Source organism: Natrix helvetica (genome assembly GCF_964273705.1).
Source record: "Natrix helvetica genome assembly, chromosome: 2".
NCBI lineage: Eukaryota > Metazoa > Chordata > Lepidosauria > Squamata > Natricidae > Natrix > Natrix helvetica.
The window spans coordinates 206,093,809-206,113,277 of NC_138552.1; the positions used below are offsets into that span (position 1 = coordinate 206,093,809).

Sequence of the window (19,469 nt, forward strand, 5' to 3'; positions counted from 1 at the left end):
GCCCTTGCCTTATGGAGATGCCTAAACCTTCTGGGGAAAACAGTAACTGTACACAATGGGTAGTAATATAGTCCCATGCACCTTTTCCATTTTAGTCAGACCTGTTTCCTTCTGCTATCCTCAATTAGATACATATGGGGATATTTGAAATATAGTCCTTAAGGATTTCGATTGTCTCTTTTGAGCTCTTTTGTTTATATACATGCACAGACACATATAACTTTAGTGCTGCTGGAATGTGCTGTGGCCTCTGGCAATATAAGAGGATTATATTGTATGGCTGCTACTGATTTTTGTCCATTTTGGATGTATTTGATGAAGCTATTAAAAAGTATGCTCAAATATTTAAAGATTTTGAATTGTTCCATTGTTTGGGCATGCAGAGCTATGTGTTGGAGAGGAAAATAATAAGTTTATGGTTTCAGAATAGTTTTAAATTTCATCTGGCAAAAGTGAATAGCTAAGCATTTCTCAGGCTTTAGTATACCAACCAAGCTTAATACATTCTGAAAGCTTAAAACACATTTCCTTTTTAAAAACTGGATTCTCCTAGAAGTATTTCTTACTACTTTTCTTATGAACCTTCTTCCTTTTGATTTTTGACCTTTCATTTTTTTTAACCTCTTTCTCATGTTGTCTCATTATTCCACAAAGGAAAATAGTCTTCCATTATCCAAATCATCATCACTATCTTCTTTATAGCATTATTCCAATATGTTCAGGGTCCACTTTTTGGATCAATGAATGCTATCTTGCAGCATCTGGGCCCAAGTGGGCAATTTCTATGTCTGCATTTATTGTGTCTTGCCATCTTTGCTTTGGTCTTCCACCTGGATGCTTGTCGTCCGTGTTAAAGTGGAAGGTGATGGAGCCAACGGAGTGGGGTGCTGCTTGTAGGACAATATCTAAATAAAAAGGAGTTTACTGCAGAAGTGAATTTTAGTTATCTATATTGGATAAAATACATATTTTTATTTATGGTGAAAAAGGAAATTTCCAGAAGCAAGAAAGGATAAAGAGAACATTCAGCCATAAGCAACTGAGTGCTTCAATTCCATTGAAGGAAATTAAATTATTTTGTCCAAATGCTAGCAGAACTCATTTTTGACTGTTCATTTCCCACCCTATGAAATAAACTGGTGATGAAAGCTTTATTTTTCGTTAAAAAGGAATAATATTACCTTGAAGAGTAAAAACAACGTTAAGTACTTACAAGCATCAGGAAGGGAAAGAGACAACATTGAATTGGTTATTTGGATTAACTGTCTAATGTCCAGTAGGTGGCAATAAAATCTAATCTTCCAACTGTTTGAATGAGAATTGTATATGAATTCCATCAAGCTACTGTGGGGGATTTTTCTTAATATATTAAGAGTGCAAATATATATGTTGAGCCACTGATTTGAAGGTTTCTTTTTCTTCTAGGTTTGGATTGATGCTTCTCTTTAGCTACACATGCTGGGCTCATACAGTTTGACAGGGTCAGGAGCAGTGTAGACATTCAACAACCATATAGCAGATTTTATTTGAGATGTTTTAGTTGGGAATTGGTATCTATTCTGTGAGAAGTAGACAATAGGTAGGTTTCTTCAATTGATAGCAGTAATGCTTAACTGCAGATCTTAATATAGTGTTGTGTTTGCCTTGAATTTTTTTCAGAAAGTAACCAGCAATCAATGAGGTTGTTTCTACATAAAGCTTATGGTGGAACGCCATTCAACCTGTGTTCAGGCATTCTGGGTCATCTGCAATTTCCAGATCATTTTTAAGGGCCATTCCATAGAGATTGTGTTACAGTTATTGTGTCTTGGTTATCAGCTCATGAGCCATCAAAATCAGTTTTGTGTCTTCTAAATACACTATATTGCCAAAAGTATTCGCTCACAACTGATTATGATTATGTGGATGGGTGAGTGAATACTTTTGGCAATATAGTGTAGGTAGGAATTTAGTTTACTTCTTTCTTTAGCACCAAGGCTTGATGAATGTCCCACATCAGTGTTAGATTAAAGAAGTCACCCAATTGCAAACCTGGTACATAGAAGACTATAACTCCACCCAGAACAGACATTTCTCCAGAATCATAAAATCCATTCTCCAAAATCAATAGTAATTTTATCACGGTCACAAGTTAAACAATTGGCCTGGCTCAACTTTGATCTAACCATATCGCTCCTGACGGGTTTTTAACTGGGTATTTTAATTATATTTAATTATCTAGGGATTTTTAAATACTTTATTTTAATTGTTTTTATTTATCAGCCGACCTCCTCCTTGTGTGTGTCTCGGTATATGTCTCTGTTATATGTTTGTTTTGTCCACATATTTATTTCATATGTTTTATTGTACGCCGCCCCGAGTCCTTCGGGAGAGGGTGCGGCTAAGAAATAAATATTTATTATTATTATTATTATTATTAAACAATCAAAACTAGTACAAACTAAAAAAAACGAAAGAAAAAATAGAAAGTGTAGAAAAGGAGAAAAATAGAGAAATTGAAAAGAAAGAAAAATATAGTAAAGAAAATAAAGAAATTACTTTTCCCTTTATCACAAATACTGTATAAACAACTTACCAACTTACCACCTTCTCTTAAAATGCTTCCTTCCCACAATCCATTTCTTATCTATAAACAAATCTGTGAAGTCTTATCACTTCAGTTTTCACAGAACTATCCAGCTGTTCTGGAAAACTGTAGGACATGTTAACCCACATGTTTCAAGTGAAGAAAGAGAGCTATTAAATTGTGGAAAGAAATTCATAACTTTTAAGCGCTACAAATTATTTTATAATTGTACTTTGGGAATGAGTAAGTGAGAGTAACAAGATGGCATATACTGCAGAGCTGTATGCCTTTAAAAAAAGGTCTGTCTAATACAATTGGGCAGAATATTAAAATGGTTGCCTATAAAAATACAAAAGTAAATTTAATCTCAACTTCCTTTCTATTTAAAAAAAAATGTTCATCTTGGATGCAGGCATTGGATATATTTAAGGACTCTTAAGAAAGCCATCAATAATGTTTTTCAAACCCTCTTTTATTTCCTGTATCGTTCTAGTCCAGAAGAGAGTAGATCCAATTATTCCCTTTCCAAGAGACATAGTAAACCTGTGGGGAAAATTGTGTTAGTTGTCATCAGAAGAAAACGTTAGTAACTCTTTCCCCTCTTTATCACTCTGTTTACTTCTGAAGCAAGCTTAATTTCTTGACAGTGGGCTCTCTGTTCCTTTAGGGCTGGATTGAGGATGGCTTTGATTCTAATTCTCTGGCTGTTAGTCAGAACAGTCACTCTCCGTGTCACAAGTGGAGTTTTCTAGAGAGAGAGCTTTATTCTCGTTTTGATATTCTCTCCTTCCCCCTTCCCCTTTCTTAATGTCAAACGTCCTCAGTTTTTGAATCAGACTCCTTACATATTAAATGGTGTGAAGTATTCAAACTCAAGAAGAAGGGGAAATGGGAAGGTCTACTTTTAGTACTTTATTTTCATAAATGATTAATGGCATTTGTAATCAGAGCAGTTTGAAATAAAACAGAAGACTGTCACGAATGGGGTACCCGTTTTACTTATCCTGTATTGGCTTTGTGCCATAACACTAAGGAAAAGGTTTAGCTGTAGAGGCCCCACCCTGCCTCATCCTCACTGATCCAGCCCTTCTCTGTCCGTCAAAAAGCAGCTTTGGAGGCCAAAATATCTCTGTTGGCCATCCAGGCTGAATAAATGTTGCTGCTGCTGATTTTCTATCCACATAATAATTTTATATATCAACCTTTTAAAAAACATACAAAGAATTTTTCTTGCTTTCTAAATCTTATCTAATATCTAAGAATGAGTTGCTTGAGCTCCCAGCCAGATAAATACATTTAGTTTTCTCATCATCTTTCCTTCCATCTATTGATACAATTGCTTTTAAGCATCATTGATTTTTTTTAACATGGGCTTTAAATATGAAGTAAAAGCAAAAGTTGAAAAAGAGCTATCGGGTCTCTTCCTCCACGTTTCATTTTGGAATTGTTAAAAATGACCCATCACTCCTCAAATCTCAGTGCCACGTACAATCCATATTCAGTTCAAGTAACCCATACAATATTTTCCCTCAAAAAATGGAACTCAAAGTGAGAAGTCTCTTTTAAAGTGTCTTAATAATGTTCCAAATTCGTATACCCAAAATTTAGCTATTTGCCACCGATTTCCATGGCATGATTTTACAGTGCTTATGAGGGGCAGGATCAAAAGTAAGCAAAGGAACACCCTACCAATTCCCAAAACTGGGCAGAAAAAGCATCCTCTTGCTGCAAGTGAAATCAACGCCCCATTGTAGGGATCTTGCAGCTTTCCCAATATATAAATTTGATACATAATTTGCATTCCCCAGCCAATAGAAGATCATCTCTAAACAACAGATTGAAATGGATTACAGATGCAGAACTGTTTAATTTTATACTTGTGATGAAGAGGAAAGAATACATTCAATCCCATAATTCCTTGATAGTTTCCTTTAAGAAGTCAAAGCAGTTATCAAACCTGAACATGAGAACTGTTTAACCGGTGATGGGTTGCAGGTGGTATGCCCGGTACACGCATACTGGAACCAGCCCGGAGCACTGGATACCGTTCCGATACGGTGCTCCGGAGGGCCCACCCGCCTGCCCGAGCTCCTTACTGGCGTTTAAAGCTTCTGCGCTTCCGCACAGGTGCATAGCGCATACAGCACCTGTGCGATGCTCTGCAGAGCAGCTGGAGCATCGCAGAGCATCACGGAGGTGCTATGACACATGCACGTGCTGCGCGCATGTGCACGCACGCATGAGGACGCTGCTGGCCCTGTTCCAACCGTACCGGTTGGAACGGGATTTGAAACCCACCACTGTGTTTAACCAAAAGGAGAACTTCCAGCCCTGAAATATTAAGAGAACATGAAGGAATATTGGCTAAAATAAACATATTTAATATATTCAGCTATGTTGTTACGTTTGAAGAGAGAATCTGGCTCCAAAAGTTTCTTGGACAATTGCCAGTCTTTAGAGTAAAGCTACCATAAACATTGAGAACTCTGTATCAAAACATTGCCTCTGGGATTTCCCATTCTTTCACAGGTTCAGGCTGTAAGATTAATAAATATGCGTGATCCATCATCTCAGCACTATCTTAATAGCGCATTGTCATATATTGTATAACATCTATTGTATGTTATCATTTTGTTATAGAAAACAGCTAGAGATACAGTATACATTCCTACAATTAGTATACAATTGTACATTCGAACAATTGCACAGCTGTAAATACTTTATATACTGTACTGTAAGTATATATTAGAAAAATATATATAATACATAGCAAAGCATTACTTTTCCATTGCTTTTAGATAGATAAAAGGAAATTTGGGCTTTTGCTTCACAGGGCAAATATTTGTAACTATTTTCTTTCTCCCCCTCTCCCCTTTTCTTATTTTCAGCATGGATTTTATCAACTTGCAAACTGGTCTTTGGTTGACTTAAGTAATAAAAATCTAAGGGAGATACTATAAGACAAAATAAAGTTTCTAAAATAAATGGCTCGCAGTTTGCTGTGCTCCATATGGCAACCGGTCTAGAAGGTCATAAAAAATGGGTTTCCTGTCTTCAACTGAAGCAGCTGAGTTTACACAGCATTTTTAGTATGCTTGGTCTGGCATGGAGCCAAACAGGCATCATTTTTTTCATTATGTGCATTTCATAGATGAGTTGGGTTGTTAAGTTCAAGAAACAGGTTTGAGACTTACTTCGGATTTTTATTAAAAGAAAATACAGAGTTGTATAAACAAAATGAGAAGGTGGAGATTAGCACCAGGATAGAGGTAGCGATTTGGTTAATTAGGCTCAAATCTCTAATGGCAGGTTAACGTCAATCATGATGGAGGATTAGGATGTTATTGCAGTGGGGTGGGCAGTTTTTCATTGTCGTTTATCCTGCCTAGAAAGAGCAATCTGTATAGATGAATAGCCAGAGTATTTGATAGTAATTCACTCCACTTATTCTCCTATGAGCAAAACTAGATGATATATTCACATGTTTTCCAGTACATGGTTTTAAACATAATGTGGGCATTATGTTAGGACACTGACTAGCACAGTTTTAATCTTTTACTACCACTGGAATCTATTCAGAATCAGGTCCGACCTATACTGGATATAGGCGAACATATGGTACGCATGCCACAGGTGGCACACAGAATCATATTTGCCAGCATACGAGCCGCCAGCTCCTGAACACATGTGTGCACTAGCTAGCTGATTTTTGGCCTTTTGGAGGGCCGGGGAAGGCCATTTCCGCCCTCCCCGGGCTTCAGGAAAGCCTCCGGAGCCTGGGGAGGGCAAAAACGGGCCCAAAGGGCCAACTGGAAATTCGGAAAAGATCTGTTTCCGGCCTCCGGGGGGCCGGAGGAGACCGTTTTGCCCTTCCCAGGCTTCAGGAAAGCCTCCAGTCGTGCGCACATGCGCGGGGCAGGGCTCAGGCAGGTATTGTTTGTGGGTGTGGGCATGCGTGTGTGATATTGCACATGCGCACAATTTTGGCACACCTTTACAAAAAGGTTCACCATCACTGGTGTAGGTAGTTGTCAACATAACAACCACAATTGAACCCATAATTTATGATGCTAAGTGAGAAATTTATTAAATGAGTTTTGCCCTATTTTATGACTTTTCTTGCCACATTTGTTAAGTGAATCACTGCAGTAGTTAAATTAGTAATCCAGTTGTTAAGAGAAATCTGATTTCTCCATCGACTTTGGTTGTCAGAAGGTCTCAAAAGGTGATCACATGACCCAGGAGCACTGAAGCCGTTATAAATGTGAGTCAGGGGTCTAGCATCTGAATGTAAATCACATGACCAAGGGGATGCTGCTATGCTCGTAAGTGTGAAAAATGGTCATAAGTCACTTTTTCAGTGCTGTTGTAACTTTGAATGGTCACTAAGTAAACTTTTGCAAGTCAAGGACTACCTGTAGGGGAAGTAATAGAATCTGATATGGGAATACAGTAAGATGACATGCACAAGCTCATGAACGAGCCGGAACTCTTGTAAATAGTTGCCTGTACAAGATATAACTTGTTAATCCCAACCATTGGGATTGACTGGGATGCCCAGCCGGTGTCACAAATGGAGATACAAAGAGTCTGAGGTAAAGAAAAGAAGATCCAAAATAATAACAGCAGCACCATCTAGAGACAAGTCAAAGGGTCAAGTAGAGTCTCAGATAACTAGCCGGTAAATTACTTTCCTTTCAGTGCAGACGCTATCAATCGGGGGTGGGATTCAGCCGGTCCAGACCGGTTCAGGTGAACCGTTAGCTCTGATGATCAGCTGGGAGTGAACTGGTTCGCTCCAGTTTGTCCCGCCCCTGCACTTTACTTACCTATATCTCCTCCGCTGATTCATGTGGCAGAACGGATTGCCGCACCACAGCTGTGTTACTCTCTAGAAGTTACTCCCCAGAGCGTGCACAAAACACACAATCACCGAACCAGTTGTTTAACCGGCAGGATCCCACCACTGCTATCAATGCCAATTACCCAGTTCCAATACACATATGGTCAGGAAAAAAAGACTGAAATCCATCTTTCATATAATAGTTCCAGGTAGGTGTTGCTTCAACAGCTGATATTTAAAAACTATAGCAGTGGATAAGACTGCAACATAGCTTGTCCTTCAAAGGATGATACAGAGGGTGATACATTCCTAGTATTTTTCTCTTTGTCTAGAGGCAGCTTGCAAGGATTTAGTGCTGGAGGAAAGGAGGTTTGAAAGGTTGAATCCTTCATCTTGCCACCCCACCAAAAATGTCTTGTTATCTGTAATATAAACATAATGTTCCAAAACTGTTGAGTCATAGTCTTGGATTTAAGGTAGGAATGCAGAAGGCTTTGTGCAAGGAGTCATATTCCAAAACTGGACGGGGACAGGACAAAAAATAAGACTATTTCAATTTAGTTGATTAAAATAATTTCTCTCTATTTATTTATTAGGTAGTCCTCCCTTATTGACCTGTTGCTTATTGACCAGTTGAAGTTACAATGGCCTTGAAAAGAGTGTTTTTTGGCCTGACTATCATAAAATGTTGCACAGTTTCAACATCTTCAACAAAGTTGTATCACTGCATTTTGTTTCTTGGAAACCAGTTTGTACTTACAACCAATTGCAGCATCCCACAGTCATGTAAACCAGCAGTCTCTGATCTTTCTAGCTTGGCACACCGGCAGTGGTGGCAATAGGAAGGGGATAGTTTCACACGTGTGCATCGCTTTCACAAATGCAGTTTCCAATGCGCACACACATGTACTCATTCACCACTGCCATGGCTAGTTCCAAATGGGTTACGGCCTGGCACCGGGCTGCAGTCGACAGGTTGTGGACCCCTGATGTAAATGCAATTTGTGCCTCTTTTGTAGTTTTCTAGCAGAAAATGTCAAAAATACCCATTGCACATGCTGGATTAGTTTAATGACTGAGTGGTTCAATTGACCATGATGACTCACTTTATGATTGTCATAAAAACAATTGTAACAACCACCAACAGTCCAAACCCAATTGTAGTAATAAATCAAGGATTCCTGTAATAATTGTCCTATTCTGTTAGTTTATTTTGCTTGTTGAAGTTTTGAAAATAATTGATGTAATTGATCAGATTTTCAGAACTTTATAGTAATTAACAATAAACAAGACACTCTTTAATTAAAACACCCATAGTAAAAGTAAAATCCAAACTTAAAATTATAAAAGCTCAAACATCAAATCAAGCCATCTTGAGAAGTAACTCTGTTTTCTAGTACTATATAATGTAGGCCAGGGGTGTGATGGGGGTATCACGTGATGTATTGGGACATTTTTTCCCTTCGCTAAACTGGACATGGGCATGGCCAGCGCATAATGCATCTGGCCGTGAGTTTGACAGCCCTATGTAGGCCATCAAAAATCAATGCCTGCAGGCATTATAGAATTTACAGAAATGGGGAATTATCAGCAATTTTCTTTTGAGGCACACAGGTTGGACCAGTTAATTCTGAGTGAAGGGATGCCTAAAAAAACTATTCAAAGAAACTCTGGAGGCTCTTGAGAGGCTACGTTAAATTTTTGGAAGACAATAGGTTGGACCTCCCTGGATTGAGGAGGAAAAGGAAACTGATTGCACATACCATTTTCAGCTAGCTCGTTTCATATTAGATAAAACACATTATATACTGCATTTAAAAGATTTAGTGATTGTATTGCTTTCAGAAACATAAAAATGAATGAAGATAAGAAATGCATAGCGGATTCCAGGATAATACAGTCACATTGCAGTTATCAATTCTTCTTTTTCTCTATCATAAACACTATTGGTTTTGTAAATTGGTTCCAGATCTAAAATTTCTCACAACTGTCAAGTTGTGTCAGCTAAATTACAAAGACCAAAAGTAATCAGGATTAAAATGGATAGACAGGGAGACAGTAGACAGAATGAATGGATGGACAGACAGACAGACAAAGTTCATCATAACAATTTAAATCCCACAATTTCACTTTCACTGGGAACATACATTATTCTCTCTTGGATTTATTCATAATGAAAATCCTGGAGTCCTGGTTAAATCTCTGAATTCTATTTAGGTTAAAATATTTTAAATACCATGTCTTATTTAGAACCTTTGAAGTAATGTTTTGCTTAGGTTATGGTAAATAAAAATTTTAATTTTTTTTTATATAATAATTAAAAAATGAAACCCATGTTTCAGTTTTGAGATATTTTCAGGCTCATTTCCTTCCAGGGATCGTGTGTATAGCAGAGGGCATGTTAGTAATTCTGAAAATAATGAAAGTGATTGTCTTGACATAAATTCCTCTTTATCCAAATGTCTTTCAGAGCATAGAAAGCTTGGCAACCTAACTGTGACAGTGAAAAAAACCGTCCCTTCAACAGAATCCATCCAGATCTTGTACCAGCGCATGAGATACGAATATGAATTCTACTACTATGTCAAAGAGCAGTTCCACCTGCTAAAACGCAAGTTTGGATTAAGATCCTCAAATGGTAAATCTTCTCCTAGGCCAGAATTTGCCATTCCTTCTCCTCTAGAAACTGAAGAGCCAGTAACAGAAGATGAGGAGCAAGACGATGAAAAGTGGTTAGAAGATATTTATAAAAGGTGATGCAAGACGGATTCCAAATTGCTTAAAAATGCTAATAACAATCTGAAGAAAGTGAGTTAATACAAAGCAGCATTTGAAAAGACACTACTCTTAGATTGAACTCATAGACCCCTTTCTGAAAAGGTGTATTTGTTGAAATATTTTTGTTTGTTTGTTTCCTGGGCTCCACAGAATTATTGTAGTTAGAATATACTTTTAAATCTATCATCTCTTGTTTCATTAGAAATAACATTGATGTTGTAAACTATTTTTGTATATGGTACTTTACAAGATGATATCACCTTGTTGGTCATTTGCAATTTTCACAAAACTAGCTTGCCTGATGTAGCATTTAATTTAACCTATTAAGAGTTTTATTTGAGCACATTGAAATAATAGCATGATGTAAGAGATTTGTCATTGCCTGAATAAGGAATGCTGTTCTGAAATAACAAAACTATCCATTGCTACTAATACCATTTGAAAAGAGACAACCAGGCTGTTAACAACAGTAAAAACAGGAATATAGAGAAGCCTAGTTAATGAGTTTTCCACAGACTAGTATGCTCTAGATATGTTGGACTACAACTTCAGTGATTCCTAATTAGATCTGTGTTACCAGTAAGACTTTAAATTTAGACTGCAGAGGAAAATGTGAGATATTCTTTTTTTATTTTAAAGGAGATTCCTTTTTCCATTGTAGTTTTGACAATAAGCAAATATCCATAAAAGTCGAGAAACAAGAACTTTATGGGATGTTACATTTCTGTAACATTGTAAATTACTGATAAAATTAATTGATTCTAATTTCAAGACATTATTTCTGAAGGTGGAAATTTATAATCACCTCAACTACTCTGAAAATTTGATACGTTCTAACAAACAAGATTGAAGATGAATATGCTGTGATCCCATCAGATGTCTTCAGTTCTTTTTCTCTCTCAAAGAAGTCAAAGCCTAACTCTTGCATGTAGATAAGCAGCAGATATTCTTAACAGCATCCTCAAATTGTACTCTGACTGCAGTAGTCAACATTTATGACTGATAATCAAAAATTACCACTTGAAAGAGCAAAGTTGTAAGAGTTGGGTGCGTATTCTGTTTATCTAAGCTACTAGTTCTTGTTTTGGTGTGTATTAAGTCAACTCCCATTTAACAAATTCCCTTTTCAGAGCCGATGGATATCTGTTGCATTCTGTTTTTTTACATTGCTACTAGCAGGATTTGAACACACAAATTATGTTGTGGCTGCACACTTACATGAATGAAAAATCTCACTAGGTGGTTCCAGTGCACTACTCTGAAGGAACACACTGGGAACTCAAAACAATAATTAACCAAAATGCTGCATTGTACATTAAATGGTTTCTATGAAATTACATTTAAAGAGTAATGATTAGTTTACACACTGTGGAATTGTTTTCTTTTGGGGAGCAATTTAATATTCAAATGCTGGAATGTTTTTTTAAAAAGTTAAAATTTGTGTGTGCTACAAGAATCCTGGGTTACTTAACATGTTTGCTTTCTCTGCAATTTCACTAGAATCTATTTTTTATCACGCTATTTAATATTATTCTTTGCCACAAATACTTTGAAATGTTAACAGCAAGAGCTGCCAGTTGATTTATTCGCTAGATGTTAATGTTGTATATTTTTATATAAGCAACTTGACTTCTATTCTATTTCCAGAAAGGTACTTCATAAATTTATTTGGCACATAAGCTTTTAAGATTTCTGAAAGAACAGGCCATATATCTGTCATGAAACAATGTACTTTCAGTAATTTAAAAGCACATTTTACGTTTGCTCATTTTTTTTACTTATTTATTGTGACTTTTCAGCACATTCCAAATTTTAAGTTGCTCAGGAAAGAAATTCATTTGAATCATTTTCTTTTTCTTTTCTTTTTTCAAAAATAGTGATTGTTGTTATAGAGCTTTCAGCCCACGATAACCTTCTAGAAAGTGCCATATTGGTTTGTAAATCACTGTGAGAGAGAAAGACGAATTCTTGGAATATGTGAAAATAATGAAGAGAATATATGTACATTAGGTTGGTTATAAATGAAAACAGCCAATATTTGAATTAAATATACCTTAACTTATTCACTCACGCTTTGACCTAACCTGTCTATTTTTAATGCACTAACATTTCCACATTGCTTGTTTTTCACAGAGTCATACAGTTACGTCTCTGGCCTCCTTTCCCTGCCCCATGTCTGAATGTTAAAAGTTTTCCCATTGAATCACCCTAAAAATGTTTATTGTAGTTTATTGGCTGAAGGTCATACTTCAGTTGTGTTGTTCTGACATCACTATGTGAGAAATACAATCAACATTGGAGCTTTGCTACATTGAACTGCCAGTATAAGTTACATAATCGATAATAGTTATTGTTTTTTCCATACACAGCTAAGGTCTTGTTTTAGCTAGTGTAAATAAAGGTGACAGAGAATAATTGCTGTCCAGGCTAAATTTATTTGTCAAAAGTGCTCAGGCAACTTTATGAAGTTTTATAAATGATCTAAAAAGGCTTTGAATTGAAAAAAAATGATTAAGAAATGGTCCACTCAAGTGTACTGTACTCTAGGAAGATTATAATCTTCTAACAGTATGGTTGCATTGCAGTTATCTAAAATATCCATGCATCCTTCTGAAATTAGAAGGTCTTTTTGTCTTTTAAAGGCAATTATAGTTTTTCATCAACATTTTAGTTGTCACCTAATCTTTATGATGAACAGCCTTCATTCTGTTGTAGAATTTGATAACTCAAGCCAAGTAATCAAAGTTGGATGCTTTTAAGATCCAGTGTTGCAATTAATCTAAGTAAAGCAGCTCTAGAGTCCCTACAAGTTTCAGAGAGGAGTAAAAAACCCTTCCCCCCCCCCTAAGAAAATCTCCATGTTGAATTGTATATTGAATTGTATATTGTTTACCAAACTTGCATTTGAAAATAATTACATTTCATGCATTTTAATAAAGGCCTGTAATTTGCAAAGTTAATTGTGTGGTCTGGCCTTTGTGCATATATTTGTGTTCCTGGCATTCTTTGTTTTAATACCAAATAAGAGATTTATAGTAAGGTTAATGGAGAATATAAAAAGGACCATTTTCTTTTCTGGGGACTTTTAAAGTTGATTCAATATTACAATAGAATAATGAATTTTCTATTTACATATGGATGAAGCGTTTATATTTAACTGTAGAGAATCTGCAACTTTCTAATATTTGATATCATTATGGGGAAAGGATCTCTTTTCAAATTACTCCATCTTCCCTCAGAAACAAGGTTGAAATTTTATTGATATGTTATTGCTCAGTGAATTTTGTAGAATTTCCAAATGGTTCCAGGGCTTTTCTAGATTAAGCAGATGCATAATAAATTCTAAAACTTAAACTGGTCTAAAAATTGAATATTTAAGACAATGAATATATCTTTTTATTATAAAAAAGCATCAAAAACAAATTGCACAGGACTATATTGGAACATTGTCATAATGCTTTAACAGATATTTATATCTTTATAATTTTAATCATAGAAAATTTACAAATTAGAAATACTGAAGGAATTGCTGTATGGTATTGTTATTATGGCTATTTTCATTTTAAAACATTCACTCTCAGTCTTTCATAAAGCTGTGAAGATCTGGCTTTTTCCTGTGCATTGGATCCAGATTTTAGATGTTTCCTACTTCCTCTAGGTGTTGGTTACTATTTTGGCTCTGTATTGCATTTATTAAATTGTCTTTTTTTTTTCACTGAGTCCCCCATCCAGAGTTGCAACTTATGAATAGTTTTTTAAATAGTTTTTAAAAATCATTTTAATAGATTAGTAAAGTTTACTTACTACAAGTGATATTGTGCTGAAGATGTTTGCCTCCCACTTTGGAAGGTTGAGAGTTCAATCCTAGGTAGTGGTAGAGATTTCTGTCTCAGGGCACAAAGAAAAAATATCTGCTGCGAACTCCATGTGGAGGCAGGAAGGGCATCTGGCCAGTAAATGCTCAGCTCCATTCAGTCGCTCCAACTCTACCCTGAATTAAAGTATTACTGGGTCATTCTCTGTAGTGGGCCCCACCCTTTGGAATGACCTCCCCCCAGACATCAGAACTACAACCGACCTTTGCTCCTTCCGTATGAAGCTGAAAACCTACCTGTTTCGACTAGCTGACCTGGCATAACTCTACAACCTCCCCAGCCCAGGGCATTTTTAATTGTAATTTTAGTTTTTAAGGGTCAATTTCACTGGGGTTTTAACTTTTTAAGTATTGTAACTTATTTATTTATTCTTACCTCCTCTATACGCTATATAATACCTTTGTACGTCGCCCCGAGTCCCTGTGGGGAGAGGGGGCGACTAATAAGTTCAAGTAATAAATAATAAATAATAAATAAAAAGGGTTTTTTAGTAAAGTTTACTTACAATGAGTTTATAATATGAATTTGAAATAATAGGTATAAAATTTGTGTTTTTCCTTAAAAATGTATCTTTGATATTTCAATCTTTTTATTAAGAATAAGAATAGATAGCTTGTTGGCAAACACAATTTTTGAATTCTCCATTCCTGGTCACCAGAACTTTTATACATTGTGCCACTGTCAGCAAAAAGTGTTTAATAACTATGTAAGCTATATTATTTATTTAATAAATTTGTAAAAGCACCAAAAAACCTTGGTGCTATTTTACTGGTACCATATCACTTAGCCTTCTTCTCCATGCCAGATGTGTCTGTTCTCTTGGTTCAGAAATTATGTCAGTCCATTTACATTAGGTTATTGATGTTTTGATGTAGTAATATAAGCCTGAATGGGCAGCCATTTTAAGCTTGAAGCTTCTTGGAAATGGGCACATTCACAAAATGACTGTCTTGAGAGATTTGCCTATTTTATCAAAATGCAAGTTATTAGGATGCTTTTGACAAGCCTGAAAAATCTTTTGTATAGTCTAAAACAGGGGTGTCCAAACTTGGGAACTTTAAGACTTGTGGACTTCAACTCCCAGAATTCCCCAGCCAGCCTGGCTGGGGAATTCTGGGAGTTGAAGTCCACAAGTCTTAAAGTTCCCAAGTTTGGACACCCCTGGTCTAAAACATTGCTGCAACTAAATATAATTCTGGGGCTTTATTTATTTATTTTTACATTAAAATAATGTTTTGAAAAATTTAGTGGGACAGGAATCCCAGCTGGCATCAGGAGAGTGGCCCTGTGACAGCAGCTAAATTAAGAGTAGGGTAAGTTCCAGGTTTACATCTTCACCCTGACACAACGTCATTGATTGACTTTGGAGGAATCACTAATCTCATGCTAATCAGGATGTTAATGGACAACCACGTGAATTAACTGAAACTCCATTTGGAGAAAAATGGAATAGAAGAATAATGCATGCATGAGAAAGACGGTTGTTGTTGAAATATGTCCAATTTTAGACAGAATCTGTATAAATAAGTTGAATGTAAGAGCCAGAGAAATAATATAACATTCATAGGTTTGCCACTTTCTAATAAACTAATAGACATATTAGTTTGTTCAAAGGTCTTTTCAGCCAGGTGAACTTTGAATGGCCATTATCTTGAATCAATAGCTTTCTACTGAGGGGTAAACAACACAGACTCTTTTATTTATAATGTTAATGTTATATATTCACAGTAAACCAGTGATACAAGAAAGATTTAAGAGTCTGATTTTTTCCTCTCTGAAGATGTCTTCTAAGAGGTCACGAGAACAGTTTAGATTACAATGTGGTGTTCCAAAATCCTGTTTAGGAAAAATAATATCTATAATGTAAGTCACAGAGGCTTTATTTATTACAGGGAAGCTATCTTTTTCAGCAAAATGGCTAATGGAAAAAATATCTTTGTGTGTGTATGTGAAGGGTTCACGTTTTTTTTTAAAGTAGTTGGAGCAGAAAGTACTGTTTCTGCAATAGAAACTCTGATTAAGCTATTTATTAGACATCTCAGAACTTTTTGTTCAAGGTCAGCAATATGTAGTATGGGTTCCTGTTGAAGTACATGCCATTTGTTACCCAGGAGGCAGGATGTTGTTTCCTCAGAAAGTTTACGCTCTTTCCATATTTGCAATTGTTGGAACTATTTTCAAGCCATTCTTTGCTCGCTGGGCCTATTGATCTGTACCCACAAATGTAATTATATGCCAACCCAATTATAATTATACAATTTTGCTTAAATTTACTTTTTATCACCTACTATATCCCCACATTAATCTCTGGCATTGCTAATATAAATTTTATCAAGGATTCCTATATTTTTGCCCTTGCTGACCAGAAATACATATGTCACCCAAAGCAAAAGACAGATATGGACAGCAGCTGGAATTGGGGTTTTCAAAAATGGGGAAAGCTATTATTTCTTTGTCTCAGAATCCTAGGTGTAATCTGATACCTCCTGCTTCTAGCAGCGCTAATTCAGACATTACAGATATTAGCTCAATGGAGGCCCTTCAAACCTACTTTCTTTCTTTGTTTACCGGTTTACAAAGATTGCATAGATGGAAAACAGTGTTTCCCAATCTCAGCAACTTTATGATGGGTGGACTGCAACTCCTAGAATACCCCAGCCAGCATGGCTGATCTTAAGAAACATTGATTTGAAGAACGCCTAGCCACATAATGGGCAGTTTACGTAATAAAAAAAGAGAACAATCAGATGAAGAAAGAAAAGGAAAATGTGTCCAAACGGGGTGGCGGGGACAGGACAAACTCTTATAGGACTTCATCAAGGCCTGGTAAGGCCAGATTTTTCATGTTTTAGAATATCATTGGAAGGGGGCCAAACATATCTTGGGGGTGTTGTTGATCCAGAGGTCAACCCCTGTGACTGTTGGCTTTCCTAAAACCTAGGCAAGGAATATGCACATGAGCATGCCCTGTCTGCCCCATCCAGCCCCAAGATCATTTCCTTTGATTTCTTCTGATCAGACCTGAATCCATCTTCAGTGGAAACCTTGGGTGGAAATTCTTTGAATTAAACGTCCGTCCCCCCCAACACCAGGAGCTTCCCTCCCCCAGTAAGACAAACTCCGTGGGGGAAAACCAGGGTTTGACCAGTGGCATCATAGTCACTTTCTGACATTTTTTTTCAAAAATTAGACGTTACATGTATTGTCCTCGCCAGGAAGAAGCTATATCTCTGATTAGTGCAGTAATGTCCATATAATTTATCCATTTGTTAATATAATTAGCACAGGAGGAGAAACCATTTGTATGAATCTTTATAGACATAACAATACCAAATATAGCAAATGGAAAATCTTGACACAAGAGGGAGCCCTAGTTACCAAATAATTGAAAACATGTTGCCAAAATCTGAAATCACTTCTTACTAATTAGTACCTTACTGGATCCTTTAGAATGTGACTCATACTGGGTTGTCAGATTGATATTTTAATACCTCTATTCTAGCCCATTCTTTCTATAGCCTCTAAGGGGGATTGGGTGAAGTTTAGTTGGCAATAATACAAGAGTGAGTTGCTATTGTTTATTTTATTTTCTCCCAGCTATTTTTAGATTTCCCAATTAGTTTAAGGTACTTACCATCCAATGGCCCAACTCTGGCTTAGTTTCCAGCCAGGGCTGCCACCTGTTAAAAACTGACTTAAATTACTGCAATCTTTTTTTAAAAAAAAAACAAGGTTTCTGCATTCAAATTTCCCAATGATGTCAAAAATTATTTCTTTTAGCACAAATCAAAAGCGCAAGTAAGGATTTAGTAGAAGTGATAAAGCTTGACATAAATTCATTTCTACAAACGTTGCACTTTGGAAATTGTGTGTTGTTCAACCAACAGTTTTGTTTTGATTTCCATTGGTGGTGAGGATAAAAATTCCTTTCTAGACAAGCCCTCCTATCTACACATATAGATGAAATCAAGAAATTTTTCTGATGTGACAACCCCCATTTGGGCTTCAAAATTCTTAGATGCTGAAAACACAAAGGAAACATGTAATAATCTACTCCATATAACATGTAAAGCCATTGTTGAGCTTCTATGCTATATGTAGTAGCTTTATCAGTCAACTTGCTATAATCAGTGGAATTCTGGGGATGAATCAGCATACATTTTAAAGAGGATTTTTTTTAAGTGCACACTATCTCATTCATTACTCAAACCATTTTTATTGGATTTGATCTGGATTTCATAAATACTTCCAATTTTACACAAACTAAATTTCATAAAAGTTTAAAAAAAAGTTGTAGACTTACAAGTAAATAAAAGGAATGACAGAATACGTAAGATTACAAATGCATTTCACCTCTTGGTTGTCAATAAAGTTCATAAATAATAACCTAAACTTAGATACTAGATAAAAGCTCATTTATACTTCTGATAATTTGCAAGAGCATTTGAAATAATTACACTATCTCTTCTCAACAACTATTCCCTTTCCCAGACAAGGAATTGTCTGCAAAGGATGTTGGTTGCATTTCTTCTGGATCAACTGGATGGTAACAAAATAAGATCAAACAGCTGGATTAGCTTCAGTGAAGATAAAAGGCAATGGACAGTCATGGTATTCAACATCTGCCTCATTTCTCCTCAATGATTCACAGAACAGAACATACATTTCCCTGATCCATTCCTCAGCTGATGAGTGATAGCAAAGTTCTTTCTCAGATTGTGATTATAGGAAAAGGAGGCAATTCATTATGATCTTAAGAGCTTTCCGGCCACTTCTTCAGGCATGGATCTCTAGCCCTGTTCTGTACAGCAATTGAGGGTACCCTTTTATTATCCAAGGCCTGCATGGTCATATTTTAGCCGGACAGCCCCAGTCCAGCACTGTTGCAAAAGTGAATCAGGCCAGGAATTTTTTTCCCTTAAAAAGTATCCTAACAAACTAAAATTTGGTAATACATGCCTCCCAAAAGATACAAAAGCACATTCTGTATCCTAAGTGACCTTGGGCAAAAAATCAAGTGGGCTTCCTCCTCCTACCAATGCCTTTTAGCTATTGTACATAATAATTTAACCTCCTCCCCCCCACCACCTTTTTATTTTGAAATCTGAGGTACCCAATGTTACTTCATTCTGAATCAGCTGTATGAAAGAACTACAGTGGCTCCAGAAGCCACTCATCAAAGCTTCACACCTCTCAGGCGCTACAAAGGAAAGGTAGATAAATGCATCTTTGCTGACATTGGAAGGATCCACCAGTGCTGTAAAACTGGGGGATACTCAATAGAAGCGTCCAAAAGGCACTAAAAGCAAGTTTTAATGTGCCTGGGATAGTTATTTGCCGGGTCACATGAGACTGAGTCAGGAGCAGAGAAATATTCAACCCTCTCTATTAAAAAGGAGTGTTGGAA

At 36.4% G+C, this 19,469-nt stretch overlaps 1 protein-coding gene across 3 annotated transcripts in view; it reads left to right on the forward strand.

Annotated features, from left to right (window-relative positions):
* The window catches only part of UST (uronyl 2-sulfotransferase), a 108,248-nt gene extending 95,101 nt beyond the window's left edge, over positions 1-13,147 (forward strand). For 2 of the 3 annotated variants that reach the window (XM_081945667.1, XM_081945665.1), the window contains 2 exons: positions 9,880-10,162; positions 10,975-13,147. In XM_081945667.1, coding sequence (XP_081801793.1) covers positions 9,880-10,162; positions 10,975-11,014 — 323 coding nt within the window. In that variant the 3' untranslated portion in view covers positions 11,015-13,147. Of the gene's footprint in view, positions 1-9,879 lie in introns of all 3 variants that reach the window. The other variant, XM_081945666.1, reaches the window with a different exon arrangement.
* The last annotated feature ends 6,322 nt before the right edge of the window (positions 13,148-19,469 follow it).